The sequence below is a fragment of the Hyperolius riggenbachi genome, chromosome 6 (assembly GCF_040937935.1).
Source record: "Hyperolius riggenbachi isolate aHypRig1 chromosome 6, aHypRig1.pri, whole genome shotgun sequence".
NCBI classification, from domain to species: Eukaryota; Metazoa; Chordata; class Amphibia; order Anura; family Hyperoliidae; genus Hyperolius; species Hyperolius riggenbachi.
The window spans coordinates 388496025-388523049 of record NC_090651.1 but is presented as its reverse complement, the minus strand read 5'-3'; the positions used below and the strand labels follow the sequence as shown (position 1 = coordinate 388523049).

Below are 27025 nucleotides of genomic sequence, written 5' to 3'. Positions count from 1 at the left end.
GTACAGCCTGGCCCTGCACTGTCAGCCGAGGCATCACTGGCCTGTACAGCCTGGCCCTGCACTGTCAGCCGAGGTATCACTGGTACAGCCTGGCCCTGCACTGTCAGCCGAGGCATCACTGGTACAGCCTGGCCCCGCACTGTCAGCCGAGGCATCACTGGTCTGTACAGCCTGGCCCTGCACTGTCAGCCGAGGCATCACTGGTCTGTACAGCCTGGCCCTGCACTGTCAGCCGAGGCATCACTGGCCTGTACAGCCTGGCCCTGCACTGTCAGCCGAGGCATCACTGGCCTGCCTGTACAGCCTGGCCCCGCACTGTCAGCCGAGGCATCACTGGTCTGTACAGCCTGGCCCTGCACTGTCAGCCGAGGCATCACTGGTCTGTACAGCCTGGCCCTGCACTGTCAGCCGAGGCATCACTGGTACAGCCTGGGCCCTGCACTGTCAGCCGAGGCATCACTGGTCTGTACAGCCTGGCCCTGCACTGTCAGCCGAGGCATCACTGGTCTGTACAGCCTGGCCCTGCACTGTCAGCCGAGGCATCACTGGTACAGCCTGGCCCTGCACTGTCAGCCGAGGCATCACTGGTCTGTACAGCCTGGCCCTGCACTGTCAGCCGAGGCATCACTGGTCTGTACAGCCTGGCCCTGCACTGTCAGCCGAGGCATCACTGGTACAGCCTGGGCCCTGCACTGTCAGCCGAGGCATCACTGGTCTGTACAGCCTGGCCCCGCACTGTCAGCCGAGGCATCACTGGTCTGTACAGCCTGGCCCTGCACTGTCAGCCGAGGCATCACTGGCCTGTACAGCCTGGCCCTGCACTGTCAGCCGAGGCATCACTGGTCTGTACAGCCTGGCCCCGCACTGTCAGCCGAGGCATCACTGACCTGTACAGCCTGGGCCCTGCACTGTCAGCCGAGGCATCACTGGCCTGTACAGCCTGGCCCTGCACTGTCAGCCGAGGCATCACTGGTCTGTACAGCCTGGCCCTGCACTGTCAGCCGAGGCATCACTGGTACAGCCTGGCCCTGCACTGTCAGCCGAGGCATCACTGGCCTGTACAGCCTGACCCTGCACTGTCAGCCGAGGCATCACTGGTCTGTACAGCCTGACCCTGCACTGTCAGCCGAGGCATCACTGGCCTGTACAGCCTGGCCCTGCACTGTCAGCCGAGGCATCACTGGCCTGTACAGCCTGGGCCCTGCACTGTCAGCCGAGGCATCACTGGCCTGTACAGCCTGGCCCTGCACTGTCAGCCGAGGCATCACTGGTCTGTACAGCCTGACCCTGCACTGTCAGCCGAGGCATCACTGGTCTGTACAGCCTGACCCTGCACTGTCAGCCGAGGCATCACTGGCCTGTACAGCCTGGCCCTGCACTGTCAGCCGAGGCATCACTGGTCTGTACAGCCTGGCCCTGCACTGTCAGCCGAGGCATCACTGGCCTGTACAGCCTGGCCCTGCACTGTCAGCCGAGGCATCACTGGTACAGCCTGGGCCCTGCACTGTCAGCCGAGGCATCACTGGTCTGTACAGCCTGGCCCTGCACTGTCAGCCGAGGCATCACTGGTACAGCCTGGCCCTGCACTGTCAGCCGAGGCATCACTGGTACAGCCTGGGCCCTGCACTGTCAGCCGAGGCATCACTGACCTGTACAGCCTGGGCCCTGCACTGTCAGCCGAGGCATCACTGGTCTGTACAGCCTGGCCCTGCACTGTCAGCCGAGGCATCACTGGCCTGTATAGCCTGGCCCTGCACTGTCAGCCGAGGCATCACTGGCCTGTATAGCCTGGCCCTGCACTGTCAGCCGAGGCATCACTGGTCTGTACAGCCTGGCCCTGCACTGTCAGCCGAGGCATCACTGACCTGTACAGCCTGGGCCCTGCACTGTCAGCCGAGGCATCACTGGTCTGTACAGCCTGGCCCTGCACTGTCAGCCGAGGCATCACTGGCCTGTATAGCCTGGCCCTGCACTGTCAGCCGAGGCATCACTGGCCTGTATAGCCTGGCCCTGCACTGTCAGCCGAGGCATCACTGGTCTGTACAGCCTGGCCCTGCACTGTCAGCCGAGGCATCACTGGTCTGTACAGCCTGGCCCTGCACTGTCAGCCGAGGCATCACTGGCCTGTACAGCCTGGGCCCTGCACTGTCAGCCGAGGCATCACTGGTCTGTACAGCCTGGCCCCGCACTGTCAGCCGAGGCATCACTGGCCTGTACAGCCTGGCCCTGCACTGTCAGCCGAGGCATCACTGGCCTGTACAGCCTGGCCCTGCACTGTCAGCCGAGGCATCACTGGTCTGTACAGCCTGGCCCTGCACTGTCAGCCGAGGCATCACTGGTACAGCCTGGGCCCTGCACTGTCAGCCGAGGCATCACTGGCCTGTACAGCCTGGCCCTGCACTGTCAGCCGAGGCATCACTGCTCTGTACAGCCTGGCCCTGCACTGTCAGCCGAGGCATCACTGGCCTGTACAGCCTGGCCCTGCACTGTCAGCCGAGGCATCACTGCTCTGTACAGCCTGGCCCTGCACTGTCAGCCGAGGCATCCCATCGTGATCCCAGCAGTGATAAGCCTCATACCAGACTTATCATGCTAGGTACTGTGACAAAGTCGATACCCAGGAGGTAATCGATTTGTCCCAGGTTGTGTTGGATGGGAGGTACATTCCACCTGGGATCAGACGCTACATCCAGTAGCAGCTCCGGAATAAAAAGGTTTTGGCTGTCTGTCACATGGACAGAGGTTAATAACCTTACTTGGGTCCGGAGCTGACCAGATGCAGAGTGGGCGGGCGCATCTGGTCGCCAGATCCTGGGTGGATCGTTTGCTCTGTGTATGTGGGCTTCTGCTGGAGTCAGGACACACAGGGTTAACAGAGCAGCTTTGAAAGGCTGGAGTAGGAGGAGAGAGAGTGGGTGTGACCAGCAAGGTCTGACAGTCTGCTAAGAAAGACTTCACGTTTGAATCCAGGAAGCTGGTTTTGCTCTGGAGAGAAAGTGCAGGCTGCACATGGAGTTTGGTGTGTTCCTGATATTGAAAGCTGAATGTAAGCTGCTGGCCTGGACTGGCATTTTTGTTTTCATTTGAACTGTACTTTACAAACTGCCAAAAGACTGCTGTTTAAGAAGCCTGCTGTCCAATAAACTGTTGTTTGTTTTGGAAAATACACCTGTCTGTGCTGCTATCTCCCGCTGAGTACTCACCATTTGCAGCTGATCCCTCACAATTGGTGCTCGGATGCGTGTAACTTAGCATGCCTACAGCGACAGTGTGTTTGGCGTAAGATTTAAAAGTTTGAACAGCAGCATGGATGAAATGGTGAAGCAGCTGGTGTTAGCGAATGCGGCCTTGCAACAGGCTAATGCTGAGCAGCGGAAAACAAACACAGCCCTGCAACAACATACAGAGGCAGTACAGCAGCAAGCGGTGGCCCTGTGTGAGAGTCTGGCTGCAGCTGCGGAGGCCGATCGTCAGACTGCTGAGGCTGACAGGAAAGCAGTGAGTGAGTTGGTGCAACAACTTGTGGCTCGGAACCAAGAGGGACAGCTGCTGGTACCTGGCAGTGGAGGCACCATCCGCGCAAGCCACTTCTTGCAGAAGCTGACTCCCCATGATGATGTCGAGGCGTTCCTCCATACCTTTGAGAGGACAGCGGAGAGGGAAGCCTGGCCTAAAACGCAATGGGCAGGATTGGTAGCTCCGTTCCTGACTGGGGATGCTCAAAAGGCCTACTTCGACCTTGCCCTAGAGGATGCTAAAGACTACGACAAGCTGAAGGAGGAGATCCTGCGTAGACTTGGTGTCACCCCGGCGGTGCGAGCCCAGCGAGTTCACCAGTGGTCCTATTCAGCCGGATGCTCTCCAAGGTCCCAGATGCACGATCTAATCCACTTGGTAAAGAAGTGGTTGGAACCTGAGAAGTTAACAGCTCCGGAGGTCGTCGAAAGAGTTACCATTGACCGTTTCTTGCGCTCCCTACCGCCGGCTTTGCGAAGGTGGGTGAGTCATGCAGATCCACAGTCAGCTGATGAACTAATTGCGCTGCTGGAACGTTATCTGGCTGCAGAGGACTCTTTGGCTTGGGCCACAGGACAGCGCTCAGCTACCCGGAGACTGGCAGCACCCCAGGGAACTGGTAAGACAAAAGCTGACTTTGTGGGGGGTGTGGTCAGTGAGCCAAGCTCTGCAGGCCGAGGTCGACCAGGCACAATGGTAAGAAGTCGATCCCCGGTACAATGTTGGCAATGTAAAGAGTGGGGACATATTGCTGCTAACTGTCCTCAGGCAGTTGAACCCATGGAGTGCGATTACACTCGTCGCAGGTCCTTGTTTGCGCGACCTGTGTATATCGCAAGCTGTGACTCTCATTTGGCGGTGGTAAAAATTGCTGGAAAAACTGTCCAGGCTCTCTTAGACTCTGGTAGCTTGGTGACCCTGGTGCATTCCAGTTTAGTGGACCCGGCCTGGCTGGGGAATCGTCGGGTCACAGTACAATGTGTTCATGGGGACTCTAAACAATACCCCACCGCCCTTCTCACCATTGAAACAAACTGTGGACCTGCCACTCAGGAAATAGTGGTGAGCCCGAACTTGGCACATAGTGTCATCCTGGGGAGGGACTTTCCACTGTTCTGGAACTTGTGGGAAGGGGATAACTGTGGAGGCTCAAGAGAGCTGGAATCTAAAAATAATACAGAAATTGATGGTAATGAAATGTTTTCTCCCTTGGAGGTGTTTGCTGGGGACTCTGAGTTATCCCCAGAGACCTCTGAGGGCTCGGTCCTACCAGAGCTGGAGGTGTCTCGGGATAACTTTGGGACTGCCCAGTTAAGGGATCCTACGCTGGCAAAAGCGTGGGAAAATGTCAAGGTGTTGAACGGTGAACCCCAAGTGGTCGGGGCTGAGAAAGTATTTCCTCATTTGGCGGTACAGTCAGACTTGCTGTACCAGGTTTGTAAAATTCAGGGTGAGGTTGTGGAACAACTCGTGGTCCCCAAGTCGTATCGCCCAATGGTCCTAGACCTAGCGCACAAACATGCCCTGGGGGGACATTTGGGTACCGAAAAAACTAGGGACCGAGTCCTGCAGCGATTCTTTTGGCCTGGGGTACATGGAGATGTAAAAGCTTACTGTGAATCCTGTCCCGAGTGCCAAAGATGTGCTCCGGCTCCCCATTTTCGAAGTCCGCTCGTCCCCTTGCCCATTATCGAAGTTCCCTTCGAAAGGATAGCCATGGACCTAGTGGGGCCATTGGTTCGATCAGCGCGTGGTCACCAGTACATTCTGGTGGTAGTGGACTATGCCACTCGCTACCCAGAAGCGGTTCCCCTCAGAAATACGTCGTCTAAAGTGATTGCACGTGAGTTGTTCCACATGTTCACCAGAGTAGGTTTGCCAAAGGAAATTTTGACAGACCAGGGTACCCCATTTATGTCTAAATTGATGAAAGAAGTGTGTAAACTGATGAAGATCGATCAGATTCGTACTTCAGTGTACCACCCTCAAACGGACGGGCTTGTGGAAAGATTCAACAAAACCTTAAAAAATATGTTAAAGAAAATAGTGGACAAGGATGGCAAAGATTGGGATTGCCTTTTGCCCTACCTAATGTTTGCAATTCGGGAGGTCCCTCAGTCTTCCACAGGTTTTTCGCCGTTTGAGTTGTTGTATGGGCGATGCCCACGGGGAATTCTGGATATAGCCAAAGAAACCTGGGAGCAAGAGGCCACCCCCTACAGAAGTATTGTTGAACATGTGTCTGGTATGCAAGATAGGATTGCAGCGGTGATGCCTTTAGTCAGAGAGCATTTGCAACATGCCCAGGAGGCACAGTCTCGTGTTTATAATAAATCAGCAAAGGTTCGAGCTTTCAGTCCTGGGGATCGGGTCCTGGTGTTGGTTCCCACGGTTGAAAGCAAGTTTTTGGCTAAGTGGCAAGGTCCATATGAGATTATTGAAAAGGTCGGGGAGGTGAATTACCGGGTTTACCAGCCTGGCCGGAGGAAGCCAGAACAGATATATCATGTGAATTTACTGAAACCCTGGAAAGAGAGGGTGGCCCTTGCAGCTTCCCAGGTTACTCAAGAGTCCACCAAGGGTGGAATAGAGCTGGTACAGGTGGCTGAGACGCTGTCTGTTTCACAGAAACGGGAGGTCCGAGAGTTCCTCTTACGGAATCGAGAGGTGTTCTCGGAACTTCCAGGTTGTACCCAAGTCATCAGGCATGATGTTGTGACTGAGCCCCATGTACAGGTCCGCCTTAAACCTTATAGAATACCTGAAGCTCGCAGACAGGCCATAGCAGGGGAAGTAGAAAGAATGCTGGAACTGGGGGTTATTGAGGAGTCCAACAGCGAATGGAATAGCCCCATAGTGCTAGTTCCGAAGCCTGACGGTTCCATTCGTTTCTGTAATGACTTCAGAAAGTTGAATGAGGTATCAAAATTTGATGCCTACCCTATGCCAAGGGTAGATGAGTTAGTCGAAAGGCTGGGCCCCGCAAGATATGTCACCACCTTAGATCTGACCCGGGGATATTGGCAGGTGCCCTTAACTGAATCAGCCAAGGAGAAGACAGCCTTCTCGACTCCCCAAGGGCTGTTTCAGTATGTCAGGATGCCGTTTGGGTTGCAAGGGGCCCCAGCCACCTTTCAAAGGATGATGGACAAGATCCTCAGGCCGCATCAGCGGTATGCTGCGGCTTATTTGGACGACGTGGTCGTCTTCAGTACAGATTGGGAAAGCCACCTTCCGAAAGTCCAGGCGGTCCTGGATGCCATTAGAAAGGCGGGACTGACAGCGAACCCCAAGAAGTGTGCAGTAGGGTTGGAGGAGGCTCGTTACCTGGGGTACACAATTGGGAGAGGTCTGATTAAGCCCCAAGTGCAGAAAATGGAGGCCATAAGGGACTGGCCTAGGCCTACCACGAAAAAGCAGGTCAGGACCTTCTTAGGTTTGGTGGGCTATTATAGGAGGTTCATTCCAAATTTTGCCACTTTGGCCACTCCCATTACAAACCTCACAAAAGGGAAAAGTTCCTCCATGGGTCCATGGGGACAGGAGGCTGAAGAAGCCTTTCAAGGTCTTAAGGAGGCATTGTGCAGGGGTCCAGTCTTGGTCACGCCTGATTTTAAAAAAGAGCTTCTGGTACAGACAGATGCTTCAGCTGTGGGGTTAGGAGCAGTCCTATCCCAAATCGTCAATGGAGAGGAGCACCCAGTTGTGTATCTGAGTCGAAGGCTGACCGCAGCCGAAGAAAGATATAGTATCGTGGAGCGGGAGTGTCTGGCCATCAAGTGGGCACTCGAGGCTCTACGGTACTATCTCTTGGGCCGTCGCTTTCGCCTCATTACCGACCATGCTCCTCTCACATGGATGTCTCAAAACAAGGAGAAAAATGCAAGGGTAACGCGCTGGTTTCTGGCATTACAGCCCTTTAATTTTTCTGTGGAGCACAGAGCTGGAAGACTGCATGGCAATGCAGATGCTCTATCAAGGGCATTCTGTCTTGCCGCAGACTGTGTCCGATCCCACGGGATCGAACAGAGGGGGGGAGTATGTGACAAAGTCGATACCCAGGAGGTAATCGATTTGTCCCAGGTTGTGTTGGATGGGAGGTACATTCCACCTGGGATCAGACGCTACATCCAGTAGCAGCTCCGGAATAAAAAGGTTTTGGCTGTCTGTCACATGGACAGAGGTTAATAACCTTACTTGGGTCCGGAGCTGACCAGATGCAGAGTGGGCGGGCGCATCTGGTCGCCAGATCCTGGGTGGATCGTTTGCTCTGTGTATGTGGGCTTCTGCTGGAGTCAGGACACACAGGGTTAACAGAGCAGCTTTGAAAGGCTGGAGTAGGAGGAGAGAGAGGGGGTGTGACCAGCAAGGTCTGACAGTCTGCTAAGAAAGACTTCACGTTTGAATCCAGGAAGCTGGTTTTGCTCTGGAGAGAAAGTGCAGGCTGCACATGGAGTTTGGTGTGTTCCTGATATTGAAAGCTGAATGTAAGCTGCTGGCCTGGACTGGCCTTTTTGTTTTCATTTGAACTGTACTTTACAAACTGCCAAAAGACTGCTGTTTAAGAAGCCTGCTGTCCAATAAACTGTTGTTTGTTTTGGAAAATACACCTGTCTGTGCTGCTATCTCCCGCTGAGTACTCACCATTTGCAGCTGATCCCTCACAGTACACACCATAAGATAGTTTGGCAGACAGATCGTTCGATAGATAATTTCCATCATGTCCGATCTTATTTTTGATCGTTTTTCTGATCGATTTCTCATAGAATCGAATGGAAATTGATAAGAAAAGATAAGGAAATAGATCGGAAAATTGATTGGACAATAAAACGGCTGAAGAATCTCATCGTGTGTACCTAGCATGAGGTTACATGACTTCCTGCAGGCAGCAGACAGGATCGTGCTGCACAGGATCATCTCTCAGTGTTTGATAATAACGATTCTTCCCTCCGCCCACTAATAACGGTGTCATAAATGTAATCAGAACGTCGCCCCGTGGCCGCCCTGTTCTGCCAGCGCCTCGCTCTGTTCTCCAGAGAGGCTGGCAGCGGGGAGCGCCACACCTGCTGAGCACACACACCCTGCTGGTTAATGGCCCATCCACATCCGGCTCTGGAGAGGCTGCGAGATCTTCTCAAAGCTGCAGGATTAGTTACACGCGCCTGAGCTGTGGGCCATAGCCAGAGACATCCCACAATGCATTGCTAAAGGGAACCAGTCACAGGTCAATGGCCCTTACTCAATTCTTGTCTTCTCCTAAGTTTTCTCCTAGGAGATAAATGTTTTATCTTCTGATTAAAATAACTTTTCAGCACTCTGCAATTGAAAAAGTACCAAAAAGTGGCTGAAAAAGTCTTGTCACATTCTCCTGAGTATGACGGTAACAGATTTAGGATTGGCACACCTTGCCGTGAATAGTTGGGTGCTCAACCTTGATGTAGAAGCAACATCAGTTCAGTACAAACAATTCAAGGTCGGTCGGCACACCAATTCAAGTTCCCAAGCACATTTATTGAATGCACAGCATGACAATTGTTTCGGGGCCGCAGAGGGTCCCCTTCATCAGATAAGTGCAGACATATTAGTGATACAAAATACAAGCACATTGATATATAAACCACCAGTGATCAATCACCAGGCATCACAAAAGGAACCGCCCCCTTAATTACCATGCGTAATCTAATCAATACAAATACAATGCATAAATGTCACAGTAAGATCCACTATCTTACCCCTTAACTGACCTACGGAATCAGATTCTCCACATAAAAATGTACACCAGCCCCAGTGTGTCCGAAATCCGCAGCAGATCCTGGCTTAAATGTTGCAGACTGCATTATGACAGTCTGCAACTCTGAAATCCGCGCTGCTCGCCGCCCGTGGGGTGAATCAGCCGTTAGGCTGATCGTGTACACCAGGGGTGTCCATGGTAACCTGACTGGCAGGTCACCATGGCCAATCGGATTCCGGATGAGTATGTTCTCACTTGCTGGTGACTTGATAAGCATTTTATTAACTAGGTATGAAAATATCACCTAGAAGAAGTGAATTGGATCCGGGCCTCTCTGTCTGTTCCAGCGTCAGTTAGTAGCCAGTTTCCCACCAATCAATTGCAGGCTTGTTTCATGAGACGTCGTCCAAATAATGAGGTCAACTTCACCTCAATAACCATAAACCTGCTCAATAATCCTGCTATTTTTCAGGGCAGGATAGAAGATTATGCTTTGAACCGTCACAGCCCACAATTGGCCCCCCGCTAGGGTACTTTGGTACTTTGATTCTAACTCCCAATACTAACTTTTCTTATCTAAGATTCCCATTTTCCTTTGCCCAACACTAACCCTTACCTGGTCCATGCTCCAACCCTAACCTTCGCATACAGTCAAAAGCGGCGCCTGGAAAAAATGGCGCACGGTTCGGAACGCCCTTAAAACGCTATTTAGCGTTTTAGACTTTAAAACTTTTCCGTTTTAACCACTTAAGGACCACGTGATTTTCTTCTGATCTGTGCTGCGTGGACTCTCCAGCCCGCAGCACAGATCAGGATTATGCCAGGGCGATCAGACTTCCCCCCCCCCTTTTTTCCCCACTAGGGGGATGGCCTGTTGGGGGGGTCTGATCGCCGCCGGCTACCCGCACTTTCCAGCCCCCATCCGGAGCGCTTTCCTCCATCCCCGGCTTTCCCTCCCTCTCCCTTACCCTCTGAGCGGCGCAGGACGGATATCCGTCCTGCGCCGGATAGGACAGGCTTCTGCCTATCAGATGCCGGCGATCCCCGGCCAATCAGAGGCCGGGGATCGCCGATCTACGTCACGGCGCTGCTGCGTAGTGTAAACAGCGGGGATTTTTTCCCCGCATGTTTACATTATGCATGCGAGCCGCGATCGGCGGCTCACACACTGTTCACGGAGACAGTCTCCGTGAACTAGCATGGAAAGGCCGCTCGATCGAGCGGCCTTTCCATGCTATACCACTAATGACCCGCCGAATAAGACTCAGGCTGACTGTGGTATTTGCAGTGAAATTTATAACCAGTAGATGGTGCTGTTCAGCATAGTGTTGCACAAGGATGTCTAAGCATTGTTAAGCCAGGTTTCAATGAAGGAAGATAGCCTAGTGGTATAGGACTGGACTTTTGAAGAAACTTTTGCAGTTTCGAATCTGTGCACGTCACATTTTTTTTTCCAGTGATAAGGCCCATACACACGTCGGAGTTTTGCGAACGACCCGTCGTTTGAACGTTCCGTCGTTCGCACGTCAAATCCGGCGTGTGTACAGACTATCGTTCGGGTAATAAGACCGGTTTTCAGCGATCCGCCGTCTTATCACCCGAACGATAGTCTGTACACACGCCGGATTTGACGTGCGAACGACGGAACGTTCAAACGACGGGTCGTTCGCAAAAATCCGACGTGTGTAAGGGCCTGTAGAGATACCGCTGCTATTTGTGAATTGGTAAAAGATTAGTTGAAATATACTTTTTTATGAAGTAAACGTTTTGTGTTTTTGATATCCCAGCTGAATATCTTATGCAAGGTTAAGAAGGAGACACGGGAGTTACTGGCTGCAAACTCTCATCTTTATTCTGCCTTCCCACGTCCTTTGCATATGTTATGCAGCTGGGATATTAAAAACACAAAACTTTGACTTCGTAAAAAGTATTTTTTAAACTAATCTTTTATTAATTCTCAGATAACAGCGCTTGTATCAAATGAAATTAATTAAAAAAAGATCATTGACTTGATTTGAACCTGCACTTTAGGCACAAACTATACCCCCAGCTCAGTACTATACCGCTGTGCTACAACAATGTTTCAATTTCAGAACGCTAATTAGCGTTTTACAGTAAATTGACGGCGCCATAATGTTCTGGTGGAGCTGTGCGCCATTTTTTCCTGCTCCCTAACTTTCACCCATGTCTGCTGCTTAACCCTAACCTTTCCCCTTTTCCTCTACCTAATGCTAATCCATACCTGGTCCTCTCCCCACCCCTTCTCCTCTACATAACACTAACCCTTCCCTGGTCCTCTCCCCAACCCTAACCTTCCCCCTTCTCCTCTACCTAATACTAACCCTTCCCTGATCCTCTCCCTAACCCTAACCTTCCCCCTTCTCCTCTACCTAATACTAACTCTTCCCTGATATTTTCCCCAACCCTGCAAAATGTGTCGAAGCTAAAAAAAAGTGTTATTGAAACACGAATAAGTAGATTATCAAATATAGCAAAATATATTAGCAAAGTATTGATGCTGTAAAACCAAGTATGATGAGCGCTCATCCTCAGTTACACCTTGGGTCTATTAGATGTACTTGTTGTATACATGTGCTTTTTGCTGACACCGATATTGACTAACGTGACTTGGAACCACTCTTGTTGGCGCTCTTATCCACGTTCTGTGGACACAGCCAGGTACTGAATCACTCCTTTGTCCCAATGTTCCCTGAGTGATATGCCTCTTGTACCACGTTAATGAAGATGTAGCACACTTGAAGAGTTTCCTTTGTTCTGAAAGGTGTGTGGTTCCTTCAGGCCAATTTTAAGAGATCTCAATAAAGTTTAGTGAGTTTTGGATTGACTTATTTTTTGGTTGTTTATGCATGTTTCAGGTAATCACTCTCACGTCACTAGCAGCAGAGACATGACCATGTCAGGCAAGATTTCTCAATAAAACCAGCACAACTACGATAGTAACCTCAGGAGACACCCCGGGGATCACACGTATGTCTGTGCAATACAAGTCTCTGAAATTATGAACAAGAAGGAGAGGGTGTGTATGGAAGGTGTCTGAGACTTTAGATAATACAGAGTCTTCTGATCCACCACCACAAGCACACGTGCCCGATCAATGTGCCTTCACACCTCCTGGCTACTTGCTGTGGCTTGTGGACTCAGCATCTGCTGATATATCTCTCACACTAACCTTCCCCCACCTTGTCCTAACACTAACCTCCCCCCTACTTACCTAACATTGACTTACAGGCATGGTGGGGTGCAGTTACATGACAGCCAAACTCTAAGCACCCGGTTACTTACCTCCTCCACTGCCTCCACCGATATCCTGCATTTTTGGCTTACAGGCCTCCAGGTCTCTACCAAATGAATAGTGGCCCCTGCAGAGTACAGGTAGCAGTGGAGCGCACTCACATATCCTGCCGGTGCGCTCCCTCTTGTCTTTGTCCTTCCATCTTTATCCCTAAACACCACTGCCTGTTCGCCATGATTCAGCAGTATGTTGATATTCACGTAACATGCCGGCACATGCCGAAGCACAGATGCCGGTGTTCAGGGGTGAAGACAGAAGGACACAGACTGGAGAGAGAGTGCCGGCCAGACTTGTGAGTGCACTCCCGCTTGTCTTTGTCCTTCCATCTTCATCCCTGAACACCAGTGCCTGATCTCCATGATTTGGCAGCATGTCCGTAATCACGTACCATGGCGGCACATGCCGGAGAACAGATGACGGTGTTCAGGGGTGAAGACAGAAGGACACAGACTGGAGAGGGAGCGCCGGCCGGACATGTGAGTGCGCTTTCTCTTGTCTGAGTCCTTCCATCTTTATCCCCAACACCAATGCCTAATCTCCATAATTTGGCAGCATGTCCGTAATCACGTACCATGGCGGCACATGCCGGAGAACAGATGACGGTGTTCAGGGGTGAAGACAGGAGGAAACAGACTGGAGAGGGAGTGCCAGCCGAACATGTGAGTGCACTCCCGCTTGTCTGAGTCCTTCCATCTTTATCCCCAACACCAATGCTCGTTCTCCATGATTTGGCAGCATGTTCGTACTCACGTAACACGCCGGCAGATGCCAGTGTTTAGGGGGTGAAGAAGACAGAAGGACACAGACTGGAGAGTCTGTGAGTGTGCTTCTGTGCTGCAAGTACTTTGCAGAGCCACCAGTGGACCTCTATTAATTGGGGGGGGGGGAGACCTGGGGGGCCCTCAGTTGTGGCCCTCAGTTGTGGCCAAATGACCAGTTTTGCCATTATTGAAAACAATTAATCTATTGGCGGGCCTTTTGAGTGAGATCTTACATATGGTGCAATCAATAATTTTGGTCGATTTCTGCATGATATTTCTAGCAAATTTGATCACAGTGATTAAATCTGCCAATGAAAATTGATTAGTGTATGGGCACCTTAACCCCTTACTACACTAACCAAATCTACAATTAAAAATATTTGAGTTGGGCTTAAACAGCTGCGCCTGTGCGAGGAGCAGCGAGCAGCTCAGCTTCACCCATCTGCTTGAACTTCAAGTGGGAGGAGCACAGACAGGGCTGTCAGAGAACATTGCAGCCTAAAGCTCTTGAGGTCTGTGCAGCAGGAAGTGCCATGTTGGGTGGCTCCTGGCCTGGACATGTGACTGACAGGACATCAACTGATCAAGAAGATTCTACATAGATAAATGCAAGCTCTGTAACGGAGGACTGCAAGGAATGTGTGTGAGAAACTGAGCCTTAATAAATCAGGTCCTTCACCAGAGAAAGATCCTCCCTATACTATACAGGTCCTTCACCAGAGAGAGATCTGCCCTATACTATACAGGTCCTTCACCAGAGAGAGATCCGCCCTATACTATACAGGTCCTTCACCAGAGAGAGAGAGATGCTCTATACTATACAGGTCCTTCACCAGAGAGAGATCCGCCCTATACTATACAGGTCCTTCACCAGAGAGAGATCCGCCCTATACTATACAGGTCCTTCACCAGAGAGAGAGAGATGCTCTATACTATACAGGTCCTTCACCAGAGAGAGATCCGCCCTATACTTCTGAATTTCAGCCGCTGAGAGGTTAATGAAGGTTAATGTAGAGTCTATTCATTCCTCCGTACCAAGCAGAGTCTATTAACCACCGAAAACAAATATCACAGAGTCAACATTAGACGTTGAATCGCGGCCAGTTTCACTGAGTGCCTGGATGGCGGTACACAAATACACAGAGCTGGACACTCAGGGGTGCCGGAGTCATCCAAACATAATAGGACACTCCATAACTCATATCCTCAGAAGGGTCCTTGAATAAGGTAACATCGAAATATCACAATGCAACAATAAGGGTGGAAATCAAGCCAAAAACAACTGAGAACTCGCCAGTCCCGGCCTCGGGGCACAAGAAGAAACACAACCTTAATTGCCTATTTCGCTTTCACTGCTAATTTGTTACAATATGCTCTTCCTACAGAAAGAACAGGTCAATTGTGTGAACAGCGGCCCTTTCCTTGCATCACTCAGTGTGTAATTACACCCGATGCCCTCATCAGTGGGAGCAACGGGCCAAGAACAGGCCGGGCCAACTCTGACTCAGCCTGAGGAATGGCAAGCGCTGGGCCGAGAACAGGCTGGGCCCAACTCTGAATCAACCTGAGGAATGGCAAGCGCTGGGTCGAGAACAGGCCGGGCCAAGTCTGGCTCAACCTGAGGAATGGCAAGCGCTGGGCCGAGAACAGGCCAGGCCAAGTCTGGCTCAACCTAAGGAATGGCAAGCGCTGGGCCGAGAACAGGCCGGGCCCAACTCTGACTCAACCTGAAGAATGGCAAGCGCTGGGCCGAGAACAGGCCGGACCAACTCTGACTCAACCTGAGGAATGGCAAGCACTGGTCCGAGAACAGGCCAGGCCAACTCTGACTCAACATGAGGAATAGTAAGCGCTGGGCTGAGAACAGACCGGACCAACTCTGACTCAACCTGAGGAATGGCAAGCGCTGGTCTGAGAACAGGCCAGGCCAACTCTGACTCAACATGAGGAATGGCAAGCGCTGGTCCGAGAACAGGCCAGGCCAACTCTGACTCAACCTGAGGAAAGGCAAGAGCTGGGCCGAGAACAGGCCAGATCAACTCTGACTCAACCTGAGGAATGGCAAGAGCTGAGCCGAGAACAGGCAGGGCCAACTCTGACTCAACCTGAGGCATGACAAGCTCTTTCCTGAGAACAGGCCGGCCCAACTCTGACTCAACCTGATGCATGACAAGCACTTTCCTGAGAACAGGCCAGCCCAACTCTGACTCAGCCTGAGGAATGGCAAGTGCTGGGCCGAGAACAGGCCGTGCCAACTTTGACTCAACCTGAGGAATGGCAAGCAATTGCTACTCAAGTCCAGGAACAGATTTTGTTTTTTGTTTTTTTGTTTTTTTTTGCTTACATACAAATAAGGTAACTGGAAATATCTGATAGTAGAATAGTAGAGTAGTAAACGTATCCATATTTAGCTCTTTTGCAGTGCTAAGTCTAATAGTAAAATATCAGTAAATGGTAAAGTAATTTTATTACAGCTAAATATAACCCATTTCTTACACAGAACCCTACCACTCCTGATGCGAAAACCCTAACCACACCTCGATGCCAAAACCTAACCCCAACCCGATGCCAAACCCTAATCACAACCCAATGCCAAAACCTAACCCCAACCCATTGCCAAACCCTAATCACAACCCAATGCCAAAACCTAACCCCAACCCGATGCCAAAACCTAACCCCAACCCGATGCCAAACCCTAATCACAACCCAATGCCAAAACCTAACCCCAACCCGATGCCAAACCCTAATCACAACCCAATGCCAAAACCTAACCCCAACCCGTTGCCAAACCCTAATCACAACCCAATGCCAAAACCTAACCCCAACCCGTTGCCAAACCCTAATCACAACCCAGTGCCAAAACCTAACCCTAACCCGTTGCCAAACCCTAATCACAACCCAATGCCAAAACCTAACCACAACCCGTTGCCAAACCCTAATCACAACCCAATGCCAAAACCTAACCCCAACCCATTGCCAAACCCTAATCACAACCCAATGCCAAAACCTAACCCCAACCCGTTGCCAAACCCTAATCACAACCCAATGCCAAAACCTAACCCCAACCCGTTGCCAAACCCTAATCACAACCCAGTGCCAAAACCTAACCCCAACCCGTTGCCAAACCCTAATCACAACCCAATGCCAAAACCTAACCCCAACCCGATGCCAAACCCTAATCACAACCCAATGCCAAAACCTAACCCCAACCTGATGCCAAACCCTAATCACAACCCAATGCCAAAACCTAACCCCAACCCATTGCCAAACCCTAATCACAACCCAATGCCAAAACCTAACCCCAACCCGATGCCAAACCCTAATCACAACCCAATGCCAAAACCTAACCACAACCCGTTGCCAAACCCTAATCACAACCCAATGCCAAAACCTAACCCCAACCCATTGCCAAACCCTAATCACAACCCAATGCCAAAACCTAACCCCAACCCGATGCCAAACCCTAATCACAACCCAATGCCAAAACCTAACCACAACCCGTTGCCAAACCCTAATCACAACCCAGTGCCAAAACCTAACCCCAACCCGTTGCCAAACCCTAATCACAACCCAATGCCAAAACCTAACCCCAACCCGATGCCAAACCCTAATCACAACCCAATGCCAAAACCTAACCCCAACCTGATGCCAAACCCTAATCACAACCCAATGCCAAAACCTAACCCCAACCCATTGCCAACCCCTAATCACAACCCAATGCCAAAACCTAACCACAACCCGATGCCAAACCCTAATCACAACCCAATGCCAAAACCTAACCCCAACCCGTTGCCAAACCCTAATCACAACCCAGTGCCAAAACCTAACCCCAACCCGTTGCCAAACCCTAATCACAACCCAGTGCCAAAACCTAACCCCAACCCGGTGCCAAACCCTAATAACAACACAATGCCAAACCCTAACCACTCCTCCTACCATCTGAGCAATCCTAATGCAAGACAGAATAATTTGCATCTCATTGATCATCTCTAATAGCAACAATAATAATATAATATGACGATACAATAATAATACCGTATATACTCGAGTATAAGTCTAGAAATGTAGGTCTGATTCACTTCATAAAAGTATAGGGGTCGACTTATACACGAGTCATGGGCAGCACTGAGCACACTGAGTGATGGGTGTACTAATAGTGACATTTCCATTTGCAGCAATTTACCCTGTGGTCAGTGAGGAAAGGAAATACCAAGAGAAAACAAGTTTGAAACTCTTGGCCACAATAATTAACAAGAAAATGGTCAGGGGGGAAATACTGGGGTGCATAAAAGGGAGTGAATAATTGCAGCTCTTGGGGGCCTGGAGGGAACTATTGGTTGCATAAGGGACAGGAGGGGTTAATGGCTGCAATACTGTATGCAGAGCCGTCAGTAACCCCTCCTGAACCCCAATTGCAGCCATTAACTTTGCTGGGTAGACTTATACTTGAGTCAATAAAAAATTCCAACTTAAGAGGGTTGAATATTGGAGTCGACTTATACACGAGGTCGACTTATATTCGAGAATATACAGTAATAATATATTCTCATAATTTGATTTGTGATTACCGGTAAATGCTCTCATTTTTTCATTCTAATTGCTATTCTTTAATTATTTTGCTTATTGTCAAATACTTATCTTTTAATATATATAATTATTTTAAAAACAATTTTAAATTCGTGAGATATATATATATATATATATATATATATATATCAATCAGATTCTTCTTGCTACCATTATTATATTATCGGTATAATTTATCTCCATCTATTACAAAAAACATAGTAAGAATATAGCAGAAATATAAAATATTTACTTTCATTTTTCTGTATTACGGTAATTGTTTAATACTTTACCACTTTGCTGGTATGGTTATTATTGTATTTTTATCATTAATATTATTAGTAATAAATTATTACTTTTGTCAACAGTTACATTTTATAGAACATTAAAATGTGCTACCCAATATAATAAATTAATAATAATGACCCAAAAGTCATGTCAAATACCGGGCTCCGCTGGTAAGCTGAAGTGAAGGGATGACCACCACATTTTCTCTAGTAGTGTTATTATTCAACTTTCAATTGATGCAACATTTTATGATAATATTAAACAAATGCTTTCAGCTTAGAATTGGGTCACAAGCGTGAGCTACTGCGTTTGATTGGTCAAATTCCAAATTGCAAAAAATTAACAAAACATGTCAAAATGATTAGCACCCCTATTCAAAGGATCCTTCCTGCTGCAAAAATGATGCTTATTTATTTTATTTTTATTTTTTAAATTACACTTGATAATAAAAATAAATGGTTTTCTTGCAAAATACACATTTTTGTGAATTCACATTTTCTAATTTTGAAAGTGGATGTAATGCTGGATACATACTGTGTGTTCCCGCACTCGATTTCCCGCTCGATTCCCATCGATTCGTTTATTTCCAACATGTCCGATTTGGATTTCGATGGATCGTTAGGTCGATTCGGCATACTTTGCATGCGAATCGACCTAACTATCCATCGAAATCCAAATCGGACATGTTGGAAATAAACGAATCGACGGGAATCGACGGGAATTGAGCGGGAAATCGAGTGCGCGAACGCACCGTGTGGATCCCGCATTAGTTTCAGGAAAACTCTAAGCAGAACTGGTTATCCTCGCTCCTCAGTACTGAAGATAAAAAATATGGAAGCTGATAGCTTTATTCTCTTTTTCCTGGATACGAAAGCTGCCAACTAAACCAATTCTTGGAGTTTCAAAAAATGAAATGTTAATTTGTAACATACGGAATGTTTCTAACAAAAGTGCCAAAAAAACCTAAAAAAACCCCAAAAAGTTTATTTTTAGCACCAAACCTAAAAAATGAAACCAAGAGGAAGGTTATCTGTGCACAACATTCCCTCGGACTCACTGGATGTAGCTACCTGGATCTCCTTGACTGAGAAGGCGATGATGAGGATGAGGAGGATGCTGGTGGAGATGGTGATGCTGCATTTCATCAGGAACAGGTAGACAAACCACTGCAAGGGAAACGCACAACAGTCAGGGGAGGAAGTCACATGGAGGAGAAGCATGGTCCAAACACTGAGGACCTTGTCAGGATAGCTCTACATATAACAAAGGTGGTCTCCATCTATCTATGGAGGCTGCTGAGGACTTGTGTTGGTGTTATTATTATGTATTGGATTTATATAACGCCAACATATTACGCTGCGCTGTACAATACACAGGATTACAGACAATGGTAACAGGGGTGACCGACAACACAATACAGGTTATACACAATAGATACAACAATACAGGTAATAGCAATAAGATACACAACACAATACAGGTAGTATAATGCCAGATCACACACTGGAGTGGTAGTGCTGATAATACAAGTTCACATATTGTGGGTAGGATGTACAATCCAGTATGATACACAAGGGGAGAGGGCACTGCCAAAGGCTTACAGTCTAGAGGGAGAGTTGGTGACATGAAATGAGGGGGTGCTCTGCAGAGAGTTAGGGCAGCAGTGAGGAGACATAGGCCTCCTTGAAGAGGTGAGTTTTGAGTGCTTTCTTTGACGGTGTTTAAGGAGAGGACAAGCCTGATGGGCAGTGGGAGAGAGTTTCACAGGATGGGGACAGCTCTAGTGAAGTCCTGTAGTTGTGCATGGGAGTGTGAGATCGTGGGGTGGATAGGAGGAGGTTGTTGGAGGAGCTGAGTGGGCAGCCAGGTGTGTATCTGCTGACCAGGTCACAGATGTAGGTTGGGCAGGAATTGTCTAAAGATTTGTAGGCCAAACATAGGATCTTAAAGTCGATTCTGAAGTGTTAGAATTTGGCAAAATGAATTTGAAAAACCCGAATCCTGCTGAACACCCGAATAGTGCTTAACACTGCCCAACCCCCGACCCCGAATACTGCTGAACCCCAGTATACTGCCGAACTCCCAAGTACTGCCAGACACCTGAATACTGGTGAACCCCCGAATACTGCCAAACTGCTGAGTACTGCCAGATCCCTGAATACCAGCGAACACCTGAATCCTGCTGAACACCCCACTGTGGTCCCATTTCAGTACCCAACAAGCAACAGGGTCAGGGAGAGTTCGCTATGTGTGCTTGATGGTGCGTTTCACGGGACTCGGGCGATTCTTCTTTCTAAAACCTGCATGTAGTGGCCTCCCCCTGACCCGGTACACTTGCTCGGTACTGAAATGTTGTGGTAGGCAGTATTCAGGTGTTATGAATTCTTTTGCCGAAATTGAGAACCAACACTACTGATGAGTGGATGCTAGTTCCAGGGCAGCACACATCCATAGACTCATGCAGAGGGGTAGGTGGGCCCTGTACTTAGCAATGCTTAGAGGTAGGACTAGTCCATAGCAGGTCATTGGGTTGGGCATTGGATAGGAAGAACATCTTTAGTCTATACCTTGTAACGTGTGTACTTATCTGTTGTCATCTGTAGACACTCTCTCTGGACAGTAGGCTCGTTTTTTTGACTGATATTGATTGGGAGGTTTGCCTATGAGATATCCCCGACTGTCACAGTAAACATGTTATCTGCAGAGTGAGAAAGCTTGCAAGGACTGTCCTTCACCCCTCGGCCCACATCCACTGTCACCACTGCTGGATTCCTACGCACCATGCTTGACTAGTGTTCACTTTCTGAAAAACCAACCAGACGGGTCTATTACTAGCGAAGAGCAGAAATTACGCCTATATCTAATCATGTATCGTAATTTGCAATTACGCATCATAATCGTAATGCGAAATTTCAGGGAAAATCGTAATTCATTTTGTATGTAATTCGAATGTAATCATTCATCATTCTCATAATTTTTTGCATAATTTTCACATAATTTTGTGCCGACAAGTGGTTAATAGCAAATTCCCCACACATGGTAGCGTCACCAAAATTGCTACATTTGTTAAGGAGATTAGTGTGGGTACAGGTAAAAAAAAAATTCTCAAAAACTACAAGATCTTTTTGAAAAATTCTTTTTTGACATGTACCCACGATTCTCCTTAACATATGTAGCAATTTTGATAGCAATAGCATGTATGGGGGGCTGTGCTAATCACCACCAAAGTCGACACAAAATGGCGCAAAAATTACGAGAAAATGCATGCGAAATTACAAATGATTATACAAAATCAATTGAATTAAATTTGTAATTATGTACAGGCCTAATTGTGAACATTTACATGAAATTTTGCGTTATTGTAATTAGCGGATTACGCTCATCACTGTGTATTACTGCCACACACGGCAAATAGATTCTTCATAGATTTCAGCATTAAGGGCCCTTTTCCACCAGCGCATTTGCGCTGGCTGAATCGCAAAAACGCAAACCGCTAGCGATTTTACAATCGCTATGGTTTGCTTTTTAACATAGGAATCGCGATTCGTTTTTGCCGGGAACGCGAACGCGCGGCGGAGCGATATTTGCCGCGATTTTGCTATGCAGTGCATAGCATAGCAAAATCGCGGCCACGAACGTCGGGGAATCGCCGGTAATTGGGATTCAGCAATCGCTAGCGTTCAGCGTGAACGCTAGCGATTGCTAGTGGAAAAGGGCCCTAAATGTATATAAAACAAAATTGGGCTAAACAGAGCTGAGGAAGATCCCCCCCCCCCCAGTGCACGGGGTATCTCCCCAAGCCAATAGTGCTCCAGCAGGGCCCCGTGTTATTGCAGAGAACTCCCGGCAACGGAGCGGACTGACCATTGTGGGTGCCACACCCCCTCCTGCGTCCTTCTGCACCTGCTGGTGCCTGTTCTCCAGGACTTGGTTGCACGCTAACATGCCAGCGGGGCACAGAGAGGAGGAGCCCTCAGGGATAAACATGAAAGGAAGGAGCGCGAGGGGCAGACAGGTGAGTTTGCTCTGCTGCTTCGAGTGCTCTGCATTCAATTGGGGCCCCAGGGGAATACCTGGGGGCCATCAGATGGCTCTGGGGTCCTATTGCTACAGGCCATGGAGCTACTGGACTGCCAACTTCCCAACAAGATCTTCCCTGCGGTTTGACTGATAATTTTCAATCAATTTTGGCCAGAAATTGATCAAAATTCTGATCAGGTGACCATGCTGGGCCATGCTTTACTGAACCCAAATAGAGTAGCTATGATACTACCATCAGGCACTTGTTATTATTACATGTTGTTATTATTATGGATTTTTTATAGCATCAGCACCTTCCGTGGCGCTGTACAACAGCAAAAAAGGTCGCAATTGTGCTGCAATTCTGACTGCAATTACAGCAGTTTAAAAATATGATTTATTATGATTTTTCATGCAGTCGAGTTTTGATGATCTGGGACCTGTTTGTTAGGATTCTGGACTTCCTAACAAACAGGTCCCAAATCATCGAACTGGGAGACATATCCTCCAAACCAAGGTCTACCAACACGGGCGCTCCACAAGGCTGCGTCCTTTCCCCAATGCTGTTCTCTCTTTACACAAACAACTGCAGATCCACGGCAGACTCTGTCAAGGTAATTCAGTTTGCTGAGGACAGCACCATTGTTGGCCTTGTCACCAACAACGATGAGCAGGCCTACCGCCAGCATGTTGACAGGATATGTCACTGGTGCAGGGAGAACAAATTAGTCCTCAATACAGCCAAAATGGTCGAGATGATCATAGACTACAGGAAGAATGCCCTCACACCACATCCAATCCACATTGAGGTGGCAAGAGTACCCAGAGTCCGCCTCCTGGGCACTACCATCTCCAACGATCTGGGCTGGAACGCCAACACCAGCTCCACCCTGGTGAAAGCCCAGAAGAGACTCTTCTTCCTCTGACAGCTGACGAAGTTCGGTATGGCCCAAGAAGTTCTGACAAGAGTCTACTCTGCCATCACTGAATCGGTCCTCGGGTCTACATGAAAAGGGCGCCGGTAAAAAAGGGCGCCTGGTGGAGCCCATATATACCAACTTCGGCTACAAAAAAGGCGCCTGGTGTAGCCCATATAAACTTCGGCTACAAAAAAGGCGCCTGGTGTAGCCCATATAAAAACTTCGGCTACAAAAAAGGTGCCTGGTGTAGCCCATATATAAACTTCGGCTACAAAAAAGGCGCCTGGTGTAGCCCATATAAAAAGTTCGGCTACAAAAAAACTCCGGGATGTGTTCATTACTATTCCCCCTCCAGGCCGCCATGGATAGTGGGGGAATGAAATAATTCGGCTTCCAGCACTTGTAGCCCATATAAAAATGGCAATCAAAAAGGCAATCATATGGGCTACAAACGGGCACATTACTGTAGCCGAAAACCTTGTAGCCGAAAAAAATACGGGCTACAAAGGGGAGCCCGCTTGTAGCCGAAAACCTTGTAGCCGAAAAAATATGGGCTACAAAGGGGAGCCCGCTTGTAGCCTATATTAAAACTCGGGCTCCCTTTTCTACACCTTGTAGCCCATATTTCCAGAAATAACATTGATGTCTATGGCGGCGCCCTTTTCATACAGGCAGCTCGGGCGCCCTTTTCAACCGATCCCCGGTCCTCTGCTCGTCCATCCTGGACTGGTACACTGGCTCCTCTGCCAGCGATAGATGCAAATGATCAGATCGAGCGTGAGAATTATCAGGAAACCCCTCCCCCACTTGACCTCCTCTACAACGCTAGACTGGGCTCTAGAGCGCTAAGTATTGTTAACGATCCCACTCACCCAGGCCACTGCTACATTAGTCAGTTCCCATTAGGCCGGAGGTTTCGGGTTATCGCCACCAGGACTGCAAGGCACGGGAACTCTTTTTTCCCCTCTGCTGTCAACCTCTTGAACTCCAGCCACGCACTCCAACCCACCAGGGCCCTCTCCCCAGGGTTAACTAGTTGCCACTAGGATGTATCTATCCGCGAAGTGCTGTAACTGCACTGCACCTTACTGTGTCACCTCTTTGTGTCTTCACAGTCAGTTATTGTTACTGTATTGTCTTGCATTGTATATTTTGAATATGATGTGCTGAGCCATGTATGTGCTAATCCAATTCCAGGCATGAGTCATGCTTGGCGAAATAAATGATTCTGATTTTTTTTTGTAGTGCAATTGCGTTTTCAGGAACCGCACAGGAATATTGCACTCAGCAAGCAATTTTTGTGCACTCCCATCGACTATAGCCGAGCCCAATCGCGCAAAAATGCTGTAAAAATTGCATCACACTAGTGGAAAAGCAGCACATCGATTCTATGTTAACCATTTAAGCCTCCTGGACATAGAAGCTACGTCCAGGAAGCCATGTGCGCTCCAGCGGCCGATCGCATGCGTGCACGTGTGCTCCCGGCCGCGGTTCGTTAGCCCAGGAATCAATCAATCGGGACATGGTGCCCAATGATTGATTCCTCTCCCCGCAGAAAAAGCAACCGCTTCTCTCGGAAGCCTCGCTTTTTCTGCCTCTTGCGTCCCACCACGTCCCTCTAAGCCAGGTATGTCAAACCGGTCCTACGAGGGCCGAGATCCTCACACGTTTTTGATACAGCTCAAATGAAATGATGGGTCTATATCAGGAAAGGTGAGGTCCATCAGGTAGAACGCATTCCACTCTTTCTCAGTCCATCCTAAACACTGGCATGGATCTGGCCCTCCTGGCCTGGAGTTCGACACATGTGCTCTAAGCGTACATGTTACGCTTAGAGTGACGTCATGTAAACAAACTCATGGCTGCCATCTTGTGGCCAAAAAGTAAAACTACATCTAAATGTGAAAAAAAATAAACACATATTTACATAAAAAAAATTACTATTTACATCCCACCCTCCCAAAAATACACAAATAAAATGTTTAATTAAAAAAAACAAAAAAACAATGCAATAACAAAAAACAAACAAACAAAAAAAAACCACGTAAATATTTTGAAGCGCTAATATATCGTGTCAGGGAACGATTGTGGGATCAGGATGAGTTGGTGTCTGATAGTCTGAGCTCAGCAGTGAATGATGCGCTGATATATCGTGTCAGGGAACGATTGTGGGATCAGGATGAGTTGGTGTCTGATAGTCTGAGCTCAGCAGTGAATGATGCACTGATATATCGTGTCAGGGAACGATTGTGGGATCAGGATGAGTTGGTGTCTGATAGTTGAGCTCAGCAGTGAATGATGCGCTGATATATCGTGTCAGGGAACGATTGGGGGATGAGGATGAGTCGGTTTCTGATATAACCACAACACGGTGGTGTAGCGATGCGTCTCCACGTAGGAGGTAGCTGGGAGAATAATATGGATAATGTTTACAGACTCCGCACAATGGGATCTTTGTACTGCGGTCTCGCACTGTTTGAACACGGCGGTGTCACCTAATCTTTGATCTGCAGTGCAGGATGCAGAGGCTGGCCCAGCGCCCGCCCATTGTGTACAGGAATCTATATGCTGTGCTGGCTGCGTGCGCCATATGTCAGCGCCAGGAATACTGGAGAATATATATACCATGTAAAGGGAACCTGTCAGAAAGCAAATGTCAGAGCCGGTACAGGGTCCTCCAGCACCCAAGGCTGAGACACCAAAGTGCTCCTTTCCATCCCTCCCACCCCAGCCGTCACACACTGATTGCTATTACACTAAGAGGCCCCTCCCCATCCCTCCCACCCTGGCCGTCACACACTGATTGCTATTACACTAAGAGGCGCCCCATGGACTGATGAAAGTAAAATAGAGTTATTTGGGCATAACAAGGGGCATGGAGGAAAAAGAACACAGCATGCCAAGAAAAGAACCTGCAACCTACAGTAATATATGGTGGTGGTTCCATCATGCTGTGGGGCTGTGTGGCCAGTGCAGGGACTGGAAATCTTGTCAAAGTTGAGGGACGCATGGATTCCACTCAGTATCAGCAGATTCTGGAGACCAATGTCCAGGAATCCGTGACAAAGCTGAAGCTGCGCCAGGGCTGGATCGTTCAACAAGACAACGACCCTAAACACTGCTCAAAGTCCACTAAGGCAATAATGCAGAGGAACAAATACAACGTTCTGGAATGGCCATCTCAGTCCCCAGACCTGAATATAATTGAAAATCTGTGGTGTGAGTTAAAGAGCGCTGTCCATGCTTGGAAGCCTGAATGATTTAGAGATGTTTTGTAAAGAGGAATGGTCCAAAATACCTTCAACCAGAATCCAGACTCTCATTGGAACCTACAGGAAGCGTTTAGAGGCTGTAATTTCTGCAAAAGGAGGATCTACTAAATATTGATTTCATTTCTTTTTTGTGGTGCCCAAATTTATCCACCTGACTAATTTTGTTTAAAGAGGAACTCCAGTGAAAATAATGTAGTAAAAAAAGTGCTTCATTTTTTACCATAATTCTGTATAAATGATTTAGTCAGTGTTTGCCCATTGTAAAATCTTTCCTCTCCCTGATTTACATTCTGACATTTATTACATGGTGACATTTTTACTGTGGGCAGGTGATGTAGCTGCTCCTAGCTGTTTTGGCTGTTAGAGACAGCTGTAAACAGCTCATTCCTGTCTGTGAACATTGTTACATTGTGGCAGTTTGCCCAGAGTACCGCGGTACTCAGAACTTCTTGTGGGAGGGGTTTCAGCACAAAATCAGTCATACAGCGCCCCCTGATGGTCTGTTTGTGAAAATCATTATATTTCTCATGTAAAAGGTGGTATCAGCTACTGATTGGGATAAAGTTCAATTCTAGGTTGGAGTTTCTCTTTAACTACTTCCAGACGGCCCCAGGACTGCCTAACGCCGATTGCCATAA

At 48.6% G+C, this 27025-nt stretch overlaps 1 protein-coding gene across 1 annotated transcript in view; it reads right to left on the bottom strand.

Moving 5' to 3' along the window:
- The window catches only part of KCNN4 (potassium calcium-activated channel subfamily N member 4), a 234110-nt gene that overhangs the window by 112381 nt on the left and 94704 nt on the right, over positions 1–27025 (bottom strand). Inside the window, exon 2 of the mRNA XM_068242003.1 lies at positions 19246–19341. Coding sequence (XP_068098104.1) covers positions 19246–19341 — 96 coding nt within the window. The remainder of the gene's footprint in view (positions 1–19245; positions 19342–27025) is intronic.